This window comes from Somniosus microcephalus, chromosome 15 (genome assembly GCF_052327205.1).
Source record: "Somniosus microcephalus isolate GS21.2 chromosome 15, FLI_Smic_1.0, whole genome shotgun sequence".
NCBI classification, from domain to species: domain Eukaryota; kingdom Metazoa; phylum Chordata; class Chondrichthyes; order Squaliformes; family Somniosidae; genus Somniosus; species Somniosus microcephalus.
Window position 1 is genome coordinate 44,673,072 of NC_141001.1, and position 16,507 is coordinate 44,689,578.

Sequence of the window (16,507 nt, forward strand, 5' to 3'; positions counted from 1 at the left end):
TGCCTGAATGGAGTGCCAGTCTAAACGTATCTTCCTTATCCATTCACGTCCCAACAACGGTGGACCACCATCTTGTAGAATGTATAAATACAACTTTTGTATTTCTTTGCCGTTGTATACCACAGGCACCTTTATTTTTCCTTTGGGGTATACTTTCTGCCCCGTATATGTTTTTAAGATAATGGATGTGTCTTTTAGAGGTATATGCGAAAATAGCCTCTCGTAATCTCGTCGATTTATTACGGTTAGAGCTGATCCTGTATCTAGCTCCATTTTAACTGGGGACCCTGCTATTACGAGGGTAACCCAAATGGTCTGGTAATCTTCTTTGGCCATTACATTATGTAATTTGAGAGAGCTTAGTTTCTTGTTCCCGGAGTCGCTATCGCTCTTTTGGTCTTTGGAGCTACTGTCCGTCATCATTTGTACCTTTCTGTGCTTTTCCTTATTGATTCTTTTCCCGTTAGTGGATTTTTTATTTTCAGATCGGCATACACGTGGAATGTGTCCCATCTTTCCGCATCGCCTGCATGCTTTTTCTTTGAACCAGCAATCCCTCTGGTCATGGTTGGATCTGCCGCAGCGATAACATCTCTCGAAACCCCGTGTCATTTCATGGGTGCCGAAGTCTTGTGGCCTTTGCTGTATCTTTGCCGCTCCTATTGCACTGAAAGCCTTGTCCAGTGTTAAATCTTTTCCAGAAGATACCTTTTTTTGTGTTTTTACACTTAGGGGATCGCAGATGAATTTGTCTTGCAGAGAATCTGCCAGTCCTGCCTCGAATTGGCAGTGTAGGGTATCAACAATCTCCTCAAAATTCTTGTCCATCGGTTCGGCTGGAGTGATTAAGTTGCGTAACAGCTTGTATGTTTCTGCGCCCATTAGATCCAGAAGCACTGAAGCTTTTTTTTCATCTTCTATGCCATTTGCGGTGCAAAACACCTCCACTCTTTCTACATATGTGGTCCAATCCTCTATCTTGTTATCAAAAACATCAATATTGCCAAAGTTAGGCTCTGTTTCGTTATCAAAAGCATCAATATTGCCAGACTTAGGCATTTCAAAAAAAAAATGGCGCTTCCCGCGCTTTTTTTTTCTCTCTGTAGCAACGATATGGCGCTTCCTGCGCTTTCCCGCCGCTGCCACCGATAACAACGCTGTTTTACTGTGGTTTCCGTTTATTCACTGTTGGAGATTCGTTCCCGACAGAGGTCTAAACGCTGACCTGCTTGCCGTGCCGGCCGTCTCCAGAGTGCACCCTCCCAGTCCATTATTGCTTGCCTCCGATTTCGCTGCCTGTCTCAGTTGGAGAGCACGCCGCTGGAGCCCCAGCCTGACGCCCAGGAAGGATTAGCGCAGTACCTGCCACCAGCTTGGCCAGCTGGTGAAACCACAGTTTCTATTACTTCCTTGAGTCTTCTGGACGCTGGAGGAATCGATGTCCTTGAGGTGCTGCCGAATTGCAGGTAAGTCCGTTTCCACTTCGTCGCCACTGTAGTGTCCGTGTGTAGATAAAGACACTGAAGACAGGAGTTGGTTCATAGGTATTTACTAAGCAAGTCTGGGAGGGGGGGTTCTAAAGGATATACACAATACACAGGCTTATATAGTCCAAGTGGCAATTACCGGCATTACGCACACCTGGGGCTCTTAAAGGCACATACACCACAATTGCTCTTAAAGGCACATACACCACAGGTACCACGGAGTAAGGGCAACACAGGATACTACTGCGGTCATGCTCCATGTTACATGTAAGGCTACAGACAAGGCATTGGTGCAGTACAGTCAGGAGGCTTCCCTACAACAATGTGAGTAGGATCCTCCCGGATGACTTGTATGTATACTTTATTGTACCAGGAAAGAGGGAGGGAAGCAGGCAGAATATGGGGTACACGTACAATATTCGGCTGGTTGATTCAGCGTCAGGTAGGAGGAGGCTCGGCCTAAGACTCACCTCACCAGTTAATTCTGACTCAAGTAGTCCAAATAGATAAGGACAAAGCTGAAAGAGACCACTTGATGCTAAAAGTCCAACCAATCAACAAAACTAATAGAATATTGCACTGTATAGCCAAAACAGTAGGTGACTGAGAGGTGATCTTGCAGAGGTATATTGTTAAGAATATAGAAAAAGTTAACCAAGAATGAATGAATGATTGTGAGAGTGTAAGCGTCAGCGATGACAGGACTGTGTAGCATCCACAGTTGAATGACTTGCCAACACTAACTGCCTGAGCCCACATCTCAAGAATGCCCACTTAGTAGAGGAACTGGATGGCTCCTAGTACAAGTGAACGGTGTTCCAACAAGACAGTGACTTGGGGAGAGGAAAGGGGTGAATGGTAAGAATTTATATCAAAAGACAAAAGAAATGCAAAGAAAAAAGCATCACAACACAGAATGAAAGCGATTGTGTGGCCCGGCACAAAATCTCACCTTTCAGCTCACTCCAGAGCAGCACCTGAACACTCTGCGGAATGAACACATAGATCGCACGGGCTGTCCAGCTCAGAACATAATTCTCACTGTGGGAGGGAAAAAAATGGAAACGTTAAATGTTAAAATGTTGTTGTCTAATAACTTCAGCAGTCTGTGCAACATTCTATTCCCTGCTTCTCACCTCAAACACAAGAGCCTGGGAAAAGAGATGGATTGTGGAGAACAGGAAGTCATGTTGTAGTGTAGCTCAGATCTGGAAAGGAAATGAAATGTTTTGCTCAATGAGTACCAGAGTGCAAATGAAAATGAACAGCAATAGCATAGACTGCAATCAGTGCCTCGTGTACTTTACAGGGCAAACATGCCATTGGAGGCAACCCTGCATACAACTCAACAGAGACAACAAAGCTGCCCCTGGGAGGAGGCTTCCTGAAGCACCTGCAACACTTGGGTTGGGTCAGCCATTTTGGGTAGGCCACAACAATGAGTTTCCACTGATGTGTAGCAAGATCTCTACTAGACTGACAGTCACCAACTATGCACACACACATTTCACAGTGTCCATTACTGTTGAATCTGTTCCACAGTATAAATGGGACAGATTGAGTACCAAGAGAATTGGATATTATGAACTGCTTTCAATAGAAATAGTTCTATGATATAAATGGTATGATAGACCTAGTAGCCAAGGGGAACTCAGTAGACGTTATATATTTAGAAATAACAACAGAAAATGCTGGAAAAACTCAGCAGGCCAGGCAGCATCCATGGAGAGAGAAACAGAGTTAACGTTTCAGGTCAAAGATCTTTCGTCAGAACTGGAAAAAAAAGCAGGAAATGGAAAGCAAGTTTAGGGGCTGAAAGAACAAAAGGGAAGGTCAGTGATAGGATAGAAAGCAGGAGAGATTAAGAGACATTGAAAGACATTAAGAGATATTCAAGGCAAGAGGAGGTGGTAATGGGACAGGTTAAGGAACAAAGGATGGCTCTAGATGCAGTGCGAATTGCGCTGGCAGAATGAAGGACAGCTACCATGTGGGAGGGAAGAAAAAAAGGCCAAACAAAAAGTGTGGATAAAAAAAAGAAAATATATATATGTGATAGGGGCCGAGGTTATGATCTGAAATTGTTGAACTCTATGTTAAGTCCAGAGGGCTGTAGAGTGCCTAATCGAAAGAACATAAGAAGTAGGAGCAGGAGTAGGCCGTACGGCCCCTCGGGCCTGCTCCGCCATTCAATAGGAAGGATCATGGCTGATCCGAACCTAGACTCACGTCCACTTCCCTGCCCACTCCCCATAACCCTTAATTCCCTTATCAGCTAGGAAAAAGATGAGGTGCTGTTCCTCGAGCTTACGCTGAGCTTCCGTGGAACAATGCAAGAGGCCGAGGACGGTGAGGTCTCAGTGGGAATGGAGCGGTGAATTAAAATGACAGGCCACCGGGAGCTCGGGGTCCCCCTTACGGACTGAATGGAGGTGTTCCGCAAAGTAGTCACCCCAATGTAGAGGAGACCACATCGTGAGCAGCGAATACAGTATACTAAATTGCAAGTAATACAAGTAAATCGCTGTTTCACCTGGAAGGGGTGTTTGGACAGTGGGAATCGTGGTTCCGGGAGATAGAACGGACACGGTCGAGGGCCGTGTCAACCACAGTAGAGGGGAATCCTCGGTTGAGGAAAAAGGAAGACATGTCGGAAGCACTGGTATGGATTCCCCTCTATTGTGGTTCTATCTCCCGCACTTCTGCCCTCACCCCTGCCCCTCCCTCCCGAAACCGCGATAGAGTTCCCCTTGTCCTCACCTTTCACCCCACCAGCCTCCACATTCAACAGATCATCCTCCGCCATTTCCGCCACCTCCAGCGTGATCCCACCACCAAACGCATCTTCCCCTCACCTCCCCTTTCAGCAGTCCGTAGGGACCGCTCCCTCTGCGACACCCTAGTCCACTCCTCTACCACCCCCAGCTCCCCGTCCCCTTCGCCCGGCACCTTCCCGTGCAAGCGCAGGAGATGCAACACATGCCCTTATACCTCCCCACTTCCCACTGTCCAGGGCCCCAAACACCCCTTCCAGGTGAAACAGCGATTTACTTGTACTTCTTGCAATTTAGTATACTGTATTCGCTGCTCACGATGTGGTCTCCTCTACATTGGGGAGGCCAAACGCAGATTGGGTGACTGTTTTGCGGAACGCCTCCATTCAGTGCGTAAGGGGGACCCTGAGCTCCTGGTGGCCTGTCACTTTAATTCACCGCCCCACTCCCACTCAGACCTCACCGTCCTCGGCCTCTTGCATTGCTCCACGGAAGCTCAGCGTAAGCTCGAGGAACAGCACCTCATCTTTCGATTAGGCACTCTACAGCCCTCTGGACTCAACATAGAGTTCAACAATTTCAGATCATAACCTCGGCCCCTATCACATATATATATTTTCTTTTTTTTATCCACACTTTTTGTTTGGCCTTTTTTTCTTCCCTCCCACATGGCAGCTGTCCTTCATTCTGCCAGCGCAATTCACACTTCATCTAGAGCCATCTTTTGTTCCTTAACTTGTCCCATTACCACCTCCTCTTGCCTTGAATATCTCAATGTCTCTTAATCTCTCCTGCTTTCTATCCTATCACTGACCTTCCCTTTTGTTCTTTCATCCCCTCCCCCTTTTCCCAGCCCCTAAACTTGCTTTCCATTTCCTGCTTTTTTCCAGTTCTGACGAAAGGTCTTCGACCTGAAACGTTAACTCTGTTTCTCTCTCCACGGATGTTGCCTGGCCTGCTGAGTTTTTCCAGCGTTTTCTGTTGTTATTTCGGATTTCCAGCATCTGCAGTATTTTGCTATTATATATTTAGATTTTAGCAGAGTATGTGGCATCATGTTGCACAGGAGAATGATCCACAAAGTCAGAGGCACAGCTTCTGGAGTGGAACAGAAATTGGCTCAGTCAAAGAAAGTATATAGAGCTGCAGCAGACTGATCAAGGTGCCTTGGGGTCAGTATTAGGTCCGTCACTGTTAACATTATCGATAAATGATTTGGAATTAGGAACAGAAACAAAACAATGCAAGGCTGGTTTTATATGACCAGACCCATGCTAGTCCTGGTGCACACCTCTCGCACAGCAGCTGGAACCCAAGAATAACTTTGCTGGGATTCATCAAGACTGGGGGGGGCAGGAAAACCAGGTAAAAACCTTGGCAAGTTTAATTTTGGTTTCCAGCTTCTATATTGCGCATAGAGAATTGTATATCCAAGTTTGCAGATGTCACTAAGTTAGTAGATACAGTAAGTTGTGCGCTAGGTGCAGGAAATTACAAAGGAACATAGGCTCAATGAGTGGGCAAAACTACAGCAGATTTGGGGAAGTGTGAGATTATCCACTCTGGGTCTGAGAAAGACAAATCGGAATATTTTCTTATGGGGAACAGCTGGGGAGGAGCAGAGGGATTTAGGTGTCCTTGTACACAAATCACTAAAAGCTAGTGTACAGGTACAAAAAGTTATCAAAAAGGCTAACGGAATGTTTGCCTTTTTAATAAGGGGATTGGAATTTTAAAAAGTGAGGAGGTGATGTTTCTGTTGTACAGGACCTTGGTCAGACCCCATCTAGAGAACTGCATTCAGTTTTGGGCACCGCACCTCAGGATAGATACATTTGCTTTGGAAGGGGTGCAGTGAAGATTCATCATGATGATACCACGATTTAAAGGGTTAAATTATGCGGACAGGTTGTATAAACTTGGCTTGTATTCCCTTGAGTTTAGACGGTTGAGGGCTGATCTAATCGATGTCTTTAAAATGATTAAGGGCTTCGATAGTGTAAATATAGAGAAACTATTTCTTCTGGTGAGGGGATCCAGAATGGATATGTGAAGAGGAAAAGATTGGTGAAGTCAAGCGTAGGTCCCTTGCAGTCAGAATCAGGGGACTTTATAATGGGGAACAAAGAAATGGCAGACCAATTAAATACATACTTTGGTTCTGTCTTCACAAAGGAGGACACAAATAACCTCCCAGAGATGTCGGGGAACATAGGGTCTGATGAAAGGGAGGAACTGAAAGAAATCAGTATTTGTAGGGAAATGGTGTTAGGGAAATTGATGGGATTGAAGGCCGATAAATCCCCAGGGCCTGATAATCTACATCCTAGGGTACTTAAGGAAGTGGCCCTAGAAATAGTAGATGCATTGCTGATCATCTTCCAACATTCGATGGAATCTGGAACAGTACCCATGGATTGGAGGGTAGCTAATGTTACCCCACTATTCAAAAAAGGTGGTAGAGAGAAAACGGGGAATTACAAACCGGTAAGCCTGACATCGGTAGTGGGGAAAATGCTAGAGTCCATTATAAAAGATATAATAGCAGAACACTTGGAAAACAGTGACAGGATCGGACAAAGTCAACATGGATTTACAAAAGGTAAATCGTGCTTGGCTAATCTACTGGAATTTTTTGAGGATGTAACTGGTAAAATAGATAAGGGAGAACCAGAGGATGTGGTGTATTTGGACTTTCAAAAGGCTTTCGATAAGGTCCCGCATAAGAGATTAGCGTGTAAATTTAAGGCACATGGGATTGGGGGCAAGGTACTGACTTAGATAGAGAACTGGTTGGCAGACAGAAAGCAAAGAGTTGGAATAAACGGGTCTTTTTCCGAGTGGCAGGCAGTGGCTAGTGGGGTACCGCAGGGATCGGTCCTTGGACCCCAGCTATTCACAATATATATTAATGATCTAGACAAGGGAACTAGATGTAATATCTCCAAGTTTGCAGACGACACAAAGCTGGGTGGGCGTGTGTGCTGTGAGGCGGATGCCGGGAAACTCCAGGATGATTTGGACAGGTTGGGTGATTGGGCAGAAGCGTGGCAGATGCAATATAACGTGGATAAATGCGAGGTTATCCACTTTGGTGTCAAAAACAGGAAAGCAGATTATCAAAATGGCAATAGATTGGGAGAAGGGGAAGTGCAACGACACCTGGGTGTCCTTGTGTACCAGTCGCTGAAGGTAAGCATGCAGGTGCAGCAGGCGGTTAAGAAGGCAAATAGTATGTTGGCCTTTGTAGCGAGAGGGTTTGAGTACAGGAACAAGGATGTCTTGCTGCAGTTGTACAGGGCCTTGGTGAGACCACATCTTGAGTATTGTGGGCAGTTTTGGTCACCTTATCTGAGGAAGGATGTTCTTGCCATGGAGGGAGTTCAGCGAAGATTCACCAGGCTGATACCTGGGATGGTAGGAATGACGTATGAGGAGAGATTGGGTCGATTGGGCTTATACTCGCTGGAGTTTAGAAGAATGAGAGGGGATCTCATTGAAACTTATAAAATTCTGACAGGACTGGACAGACTTGATGCAGGAAGGATGTTCCCAATGGTCGGGGAGTCCAGAACCAGGGGTCACAGTCTAAGGATAAGGGGTAAGCCATTTAGGACAGAAATGAGGAGGAATTTCTTCACCCAGAGAGTGGTGAACCTGTGGAATTCTCTACCACAGAAGGCAGTAGAGGCCAATTAATTAAATATATTCAAGAAGGAGTTGGATATATATCTTAAGGCTAAAGGGATCAAGGGATATGGGGAGAAGGCAGGGACAGGGTACTGAATTTAGATGATCAGCCATGATCGCACTGAATGGCGGAGCAGGCTCGAGGGGCCGAATGGCCTACTGCTGCTCCTATCTTCTATGTTTCTATGTTTCTAGAACAAGGGGGCACAATCTGAACATTAGACCTAGGGCTATCAGGAAACACTTCTTCAACACAAAACAGTAGTGGAAATCTGAAACTCGCTCATCCAAAAGGCTGTGGGTGCTGGGTCAATTGAAATTTTCAAGACTGAGATCGATGGTAAGGGTATCAAGGGATAAGGAGCAAAGGCAGGTACAAGAAACTTTGTGCTATCCGGCACCGACGGGACCGAGCTGTTGCCGTTCCCTCAAAACTGCCGGACAAACCAGCGTTAATGTTGAAGCATACAGAGCTTTTCAGCTCTGTACCTGGCAACAAACACTGTTGCTTAGCAACAGCTTCTAAACAGTCGGCCGTACCTTGGAAGCGTCTCTGTCGCTTAGCAACAGCTTCAGAGAGACTTTGCAGAGCCTGACTGTTGAAAAAAAAGCCACGAGAAGGAAAAAAAACCTAACAAAACGGCTCCTGATTTTTGCCGGTGACTCGAGCTTGCCGGACATTTAGCCTCCGGATAACACAAAGTTTCCTGTAAATGGATTTGAGGTACAGATCAGCCTTGATCTAACTGAATGGCAGAAAAGGCTCGCGGGACTGAATGGCCTACCCCTGTTCCTATGTTTCTACAGGGAATACCCGAAAGAAATGACAGGCAGTTAAGGAAACACGCAACGCTGTGCCCATGAGAACATCAGGGATGTCAGTGAATATGTGAGTCAGACAACAGCATTTGGTGAGTAATGACAGGGAGCATGAGAGACGCTCTACAGCGACCCAGTAGAAATGTGTAAAATAAACGGACAGAGTAGTAGAGGCACAGATTTCAGGGGAATGCCTGTCTGGGACAGCTAGAATATTAGAGGGATGTGCTTTGGAGGGCCAAATGGTCTTTTCTCACCCTTAACGTTTATAATATTCTAATGAACAATGATAGCAAATGAAGGAGACACATGGCAGACATGCAAGTGGATACCTGCAAGTGATGATGGGAAGTGGAGGCGATCCCAATAACTGTTTGAATTGGTGCGTGCTCAGCACCTCCCCATCAAAGTTCACCTCCCACATCCGTGAACCAGGGCGAGCACAGAATATCAGTGGCTGTAGGGATCCAACGTTCTTTGCGCCTGGTAAGAAACAGGCTCCGAATTCTCCATCTCGCTCCTTGTTCCCAATTTTCCAGAACTTCTCTCTGACATCCAAGAAAAATTGATAAAGTAGACCTGATTATGCCAAACTCTTCACAGTTTTATTGACTGTATAATGATTGTAGATAGCATCCATCCAATAAGGTTACAAGCCCTCAACTGGTGCGCAACCGCTTCTAATCAGTTTATATCAGCACCACACTTACTCAAACTGTCTCCTCCTCTTTATCTCTATGGCACTGTGAATTTGTTAGTGCTTTCGCTTTCTTCTCCTACTTGTAAAGTGCAATAGAAAACCTTGGAGACAGAGCCATCCCAGCAACCACAGTGCTAGTGAAAGCCCTGCGTTAAAAGTAAGGCTTCTCCAGCGAAGAAAACTAGAATCACCAGCATCCTGCATACACGAGTCAAATCATGACCCCGAATAGGAGAAATGGTGGGAAGTTGTGATCTCACGCATGGGACTGACACTGAATGCAGGAGTGTTGATCAGTCCGGTGTCCGTCTGACAATGTAAAAGGTCAACACGGTCAGAACATGAGATAACAACCAAATTTACTCAAATCATTTTAGTCTCACTGCTTATGAAAAGTATCTTTAGAATTTTTATAAACTGATAAGTCCTATTATTTTTGGCTGCAATGCCAAACACTTAAGTATAAGGAATAACAACAGAAAATGCTGGAAGCACTCAGCAGGCCAGGCAGCATCTGTGGAGAGAGAAAGAGAGTCAACGTTTCAGGTCTGGGAACCTTCCTCTGAAGAAGGGTCATCGACCTGAAATGTTAACTCGGTTTCTCGCTCCACAGATGCTGTTTGGCCTGCTGAGTGCTTCCAGCATTTTCTGTTGTTATTTCAGATTTCCAGTATCCACAGTATTTTGCTATTATACTTAAGTATAAGGTGCAGTTTCAGCTTATCTTCCAATGAACCACCTTGAGCAACTGGCAATGTAGAGTGACCGTCACAGCTGAATTAATCGACAGAAACATTGGTTAAATACATAGCCTGGTATAGCACTGAAACCATGCAGACAGGGAAGATTCCAGGTTCAATTCCTGTTGTGATGAGTTCGCTGATTTCAGCTGAGTCAACAACAGGAAAGTTACAATTGGCCTCAGTGCCCTTGGATTAGTGGGCGGAGGGGAAGAGAAAGAACATTGGTTATGTTTTTTACTCTTGAGCACTAACCAGTTAACCTTGCAGAAAAGCATGGTTACCTATGTATATCAGGTAAGGACAAGATCCGAGTCGAATGTCATTCCCTCCAAGGTCAAATAGCCTCCAACATTAACCATGTAGGTTCACACATGAAGGATGGCCACCTGGGTGAAGTACCAAAGGCCGGATGGTGCTCGTGAAACTGTATCATAGCAAGAATCAGGACCTCCTGGAGGGAAAATTGGGTGGAAGGGTACAGGTGCGAAAAGGTTGGTGATTTTTTAAAGAAAGGACCAGTAGAGTGACCAGGGTAGTTGAAATAAACTAGAGTTGCCTCTTTCACCCTCCGTCCCAGCAGATAATAGAAATTGCTGGAAAACTGAGCGCCCATAAGTTAAAGTACACTGCCAATTGTTCTGCAATTCCCCTTGTACTCACCTTTGTCTCATCAGCGATACTCATTTTCATCACTCCTGCTGGTAAGATCAACAGGCGCTACAACAGTGAATCAATCAGATGATCTGCAAACTCAGATCTCCCTCATGCACCCCCCCCCCACCCCACAAATCCAGCCAGCAGACCTGCCATATACTAGAGAAAGCCAGGTGAATGCAGAAGGCAGCATGGGCTCACCTCCAGCAATCTTATCAGCTTCCATAGCACTGATCTCAGCAGAGCTGCCAACTTTAAAATCAACACAGAGCTAATAAGCAGGCACGTTCCATGTTAAGAGCAGGAGAAAAGTCACCTAGCCCAAAATCACAGGGCAGATAATCAAGATCTCAATATATGTGGAATACTGGCAAATACCTGTCGGTGTCACACAGATAGCAGCGAGTGAGAGAGGAGACCAGCAACCTGCCCTCCAGATAGTCAAGCTGCACCACTCGCGAATCCACTGTTGTAATCACCTGAACTGGAAACATCACAAATGCAGCAGCCTGAGACAGAATAAGAAAGCAATCAATAAAGTGGCTCAACATAGCCCTCGCAGCAACAAGTCTGTGCAGAACACAGCTACACTCGTGCATCTGACGCCATTTATCACGAACCTAAATTGCAGAGTAAATTCTTAGACTAATAATCTTTCCTTTTCTCATCTCTAGCCTCTCGCTTGGTCATAATATCTATTTTATTGATACTATACTGTAGTAATTGCTACTCTGCACATCAACTCATATTCTATCTCATTCTTCCCCAGAAACTTAAATATATAAAACTCCTCACCTCTCTCTAGTCTTACTCTTCTTCTCACTGACTTAGAAGACTCAAGCTTGGCATTGCCTAATCACTGTTTCTTCATTTACTTCATTGTTTCTTCAACTATATTTACTTCTACCTTGGCATGGTAGCACCTTGCACTCTGTGCCTTGGCCTGTCACCTAGGTTTCTCAATTTAAAAACGGGACATAATTCAAGTGGAGAGTAACAGCAACATTACAGATCACACTGTCCAACAGTCTATATGGCACAAATAACTATGTACACATGTATCCTCACAAATGCCCTCCACATGCACTGGCACACATTCAATGCCCACATACACCCATCTTCATACATGTCTATTAATCAGGAAAACCATAGCTGCTCATGTGCCAATCACTATCCCATCCATTAACACATGGCTCACGTCTAGCCCAATCATGCTTAGCCAGACCACAGTCCAACCCAACGAGCCCCATCCTGTCATTGGTACAGCTGCACCTGGCCCCAGTTGCTGCCAGTTTGCATCCTACCAATTGTTTTCCCTTCCTCTCCTGAATGCACCGACTCATTTCTGGGGTACTATTCTACAGGCAGTCACCCTCCAATACCTTACTCAAGTGGCCATAGTTCAATAAGCCTCAACAGTAAGTGCTGGCAGGCTCTTCAAACTGGAGGTGTCACAGCATAACTTAATCTCATCTTCCACCAATGTCCACATACACATGCTTTCCAGCAGGTATCACTGGATAACGGTCAGGCACAGAATCCCTAGCTGATTGTCTCCTCACTAACTCAGGGATTCTGAGGTCAATTGTAGGATCTCTGCTGCTGCACCAGCTGAGACTAGCTAACAGCACACACCAGAAGTTAACTCCATGGCCTGCTGGTCTGTATGGCTCAGTTACATTACGCATTTACCAAGTGAGCCATCAGGGAGTCCTTTAGAAATGTGAGGAATAATGTTAGGCTGTGCATGTTGGGTGGAGTGTATGTCCTAGTATGGTGGTCTGTTCATCCCTCTCTACCACCATATTATGTACAAACATAGGAGTACATCACGTAACAGAAAAACACAGACCTTTCCCTGCTTGGAGGAATTAACTTTCAGGCCGGAAACTTTTCCCAGATTGTCCCCCACAAAGACGCGGAGAGCAGTCATATCCCAACAGAGGGCCGTGACCTGTCTGCCTTTGTGTTCTGATGACACGTAAATACGATCAGGTTTCCCACGCCGCTCCTGATGCAGTTCCCACACAATCACATGACCCTGGCTGAACAAGAAAACAAACCGATAAAATAACGAGGACTTTGTCACCCTAGGGATTTATTTAATGGCGACCAACAACAAATCACTCAGTATACAGAGAATCTTTCTCTCTTTGTAGAGTGCATTTCCCAGTATGCAGAATATCTCTCTCTGCAGCATGCATCGGTCACAACATGCATTGTTGCTGTCACTCTATGCAATATGCGCCTTTCCAGCAAAGATTTTCTCTCTCTCACATTCACTCACTCTGCTGTGTGCATTATTCAGCACATGCATTCTCTCTGCAGTGCCCTTTATGCGGGTCTCTCATTCTCTGAAATAGGGCATCACCCAGTACACATCCAATGAGGGACACATCACCCAGTTATGTGGCGTCGTATCTTTCAATTTGCAATGACTTGAAAAGATGGAATTCTGTTGGTGCTGGGGGGGGGGGGGGGTGGGGGGGGTAGATGTGGTTCAATAAATCAATGATTTTGCAAGCTCACCAGACTTGTGCCCTCTGCTGCTGTTTAACATTGGGCCATCCCTAATTAAAACAGTACATTTGGGAGGTACACACAAAGTCTATGTCCATGAGTGCATTACTCAGTGCACAATGTTATACACGGCACTCACGTTATCCAGTAAATAAAGGCTCCGTATACATGCTATGACTATGGGGAAAGAGTTATAGGGAAATGGCAGCGGAGGGGGAAAAAATAGCAGAGTGGGACTGGATGGATAGCTTTTTCAAAGAGCCAGCACAGGCACCATGGGCCGAATGACCTCCTCCGCGCTGTATGATTGTTTGACAAAAATGAAGCATTTCTGTCCACGATTTAGCGTGGTATGTGCTTCTTTAATTCTGTCGTGGTATACAAGGGGTTAAAAACCAGATTCACTTAGAAATCATATCCCAGCTTAACTTGTTGCATTTGTTTCAACTCTGACCACAATCTTTCAATCCTCCTTGGATATGGGAGTGGTGCCAGAGGATTGCAAATGTTGTACCCCTGTCCAAAAAAAGGGAAAGGGGTAAACCTGGTAACTACAGGCCAATCAGGCTAACGTCAGTGGTGGGGAAACTACTAGAGATCATTGTCAAGGGCAAAATTAATTCTCACTTGGTGAAGCATGGGTTAATAAGGGATAGCCAGCACGGATTTGTTAATGGCAAATCGTGTCTGACCAACCTGATTGAGTTCTTTGATGAAGTAACAGAGAGGGTTGATGAAGGTAGTGAAGTAGATGTTGCATGTATCAACTTTCAAAAGGCATTTGATAAACCGACTTATTTAGAAAATAGAAGCACATGGTATTAAAGGGACGGTGGTAACTTGGGTATGTAATTGGCTAAGGAAGGCCGAGAGTAGTGCAGAACGGATGCTTTTCCTGTCTGGGAGAAGTATGCAGTAGGGTCTCCCAGGGGTCGGTATTACGACCATTGCTTTTCTTGTTACAGTATATATGAATGACAAGGTCTTGGGTATAGGGAGTAAAATTTTGAAGTTTGCAGCTGATACAAAACTTGGCAACGTAGTAAATAATAAGCAGGATAGTTTGAGACTTCAGGACGACATAGACAGACTGGTGAAATAGGCAGACACATGGCAGATGCAATTTAATGCGGATAAATGTGAAGTGATGCACTTTGGGAGAAACAACACGGAGAGGCAGTATTATCTAAATAGTACAACTTTGAGAGGAATGCAAGAGCAGAGGGACCTGGGGGTGCATATTCACAAATCCTTGAAGGTGGCAGGGCAAGTTGATAGGCAGTTAAGATGGTGTATGGAATACATAGCTTTGTAAATAGGGGCATTGAATACAAAAACAAGTCAGTCATGCTAAACCTTTACAAATCACTGGTTAGGCCTCAGCTGGAGTATTGTGTACCGTTCTGGGCACCACATTTTAGGAAGGATGTCAAGGCCTTGGAGAGGGTACAGAGGAGGTTTATCAGGCTGATACCAGGGATGAGGTTCTTCAGTTGTGTGGAGAGATTGGAGAAGCTGGTATTGCTCTCCTTACAGCAGAGTAGGTTAAGGGGAGACCTAATAGAGGTATTCAAAATTATGAGGGGTTTTGATAGAGCAATTAGGGAGAAACTGTTTTCTGGCAAGTGGGTCGGTAACCAAAGGTCATAGATTTAAAATAATCAGCAAAAGAACTAGAGGAGAAATGAGGAGAATTTTTTTTCCCCACAGAGGTTTGCTATTATCTAGAATGCACTACCTGAACAGGTGATGGAATCAAATTCCATAAGAACTTTCAAAAGGTAATTGGCATGTATTTGAAGAGGGCTAATTTGCTGGGATGTGGGACTAAATTGTACAGCTCTTTCAAAGAGGCAGCACAGGCATGAAGGGCCGAATGGCCCCCTTCTGTGTTATAAGATTCTATAATTTAGCTGAGTTGTTATTTGGCTAACCTGAGAGAGGAGTTAAGCCATTTAATTCGAATGCAAACAACTTGCGTGATTTGTTCAAATGCGTGTTTGTTTGGTAGCTCCTTTTGAATCAACAGTTATTTAAATTGTCTGTTTTGAAGGTATTTATCTTTTTTTTTACCAATTCAGTGTGTGTGCCTGGAAGCTGTCAAGTAAGTTAGTCAGACCAAATAGCTTTAGTAGTTGATGAGAGAGAGGAAAGAATAACCACTACATAAGAAAATTACCTCTCCTGAACACGAGTTACGAACTAGCTAAGCTGAATACCTACTGTAAAAATATATGTTGTTACTACTGCTGGCTTATTCTAGCACTAATATATTTGTCAGTTAAAGCCCTGGGGAAGGTTTAGTGTAGTGTTATTCTGCCGCTTTCGGAACACAATGAGGATTTAGTGAAGGCATAGCTAGAACCATCAATTGAAATAGTCTAAAAATGTTACCTGGGCACACTATAAATTTTAGCTGGCTATCAGTGCAAGTGAAAACCCTACAAAGGTGGTACAAAATATGGAAGGAAAATGATCTAGAATGAAAAAGAGGTTAAAGAAAACAAAAAAGTAACATTTCTCATTATAGTGTCTCGACAGAAAGTATGAAGAAACAGAGGATGCTACAGGGTACAGGAAGAATCCAGAATTGAAAGTCTAAAAATAAAGTACACTTACCTAGTTGCTACAGCAACATAGTCCTCATCATGCTGACAACAAGCAACGTGAGTGAGAGCTCCTTCCTGAAGGACAGAAAGTTTATTAGAAATTCACATCATTCATATGCCGACGTACAACTTCTCCAAGACCCCAACCCTTTTTTTGGTTTTATATTGTTTGGCTTTCTCTGCTGGCCCCCATGCAGTTTTCCAGTAGGTAGAGGAAAAATGCTCTCAAGGCGTTGGGAGAGGGGGAGGGAGGAAGAGGGGAATACACAGCAGTACCTGCATCCAAAAAATTCAGGGTTTGGGCCAATGTGCCTTTTTGCTAAAGGACCCGATCCTTAAGACGCGAGGGGTGGAACAAGGTGAGATGTTCGAAGGAGGAGAAGTCGCCAGAGGAGTAGGGAGACAGACCAAGGTGTGATTTAGATATAAGGGCTACACCATCACCGCGGCGGTTTGGACGTGGAATATGGTGAGAAGTATAGCCAGGTGGGGAAGCTTCATTAAGGGGAAA

General features: G+C 44.8%; 1 protein-coding gene across 3 annotated transcripts in view; it reads right to left on the minus strand.

Annotated features, from left to right (window-relative positions):
* hps5 (HPS5 biogenesis of lysosomal organelles complex 2 subunit 2) overlaps positions 1-16,507 on the minus strand; it is a 62,168-nt gene that overhangs the window by 30,135 nt on the left and 15,526 nt on the right. For all 3 annotated transcript variants that reach the window (XM_086007717.1, XM_086007715.1, XM_086007716.1), the window contains exons 4-9: positions 16,007-16,071; positions 12,720-12,912; positions 11,246-11,376; positions 9,103-9,318; positions 2,624-2,695; positions 2,440-2,528 (exon numbers count right to left, since the gene is read on the minus strand). In XM_086007717.1, coding sequence (XP_085863843.1) covers positions 2,440-2,528; positions 2,624-2,695; positions 9,103-9,318; positions 11,246-11,376; positions 12,720-12,912; positions 16,007-16,071 — 766 coding nt within the window. The remainder of the gene's footprint in view (positions 1-2,439; positions 2,529-2,623; positions 2,696-9,102; positions 9,319-11,245; positions 11,377-12,719; positions 12,913-16,006; positions 16,072-16,507) is intronic.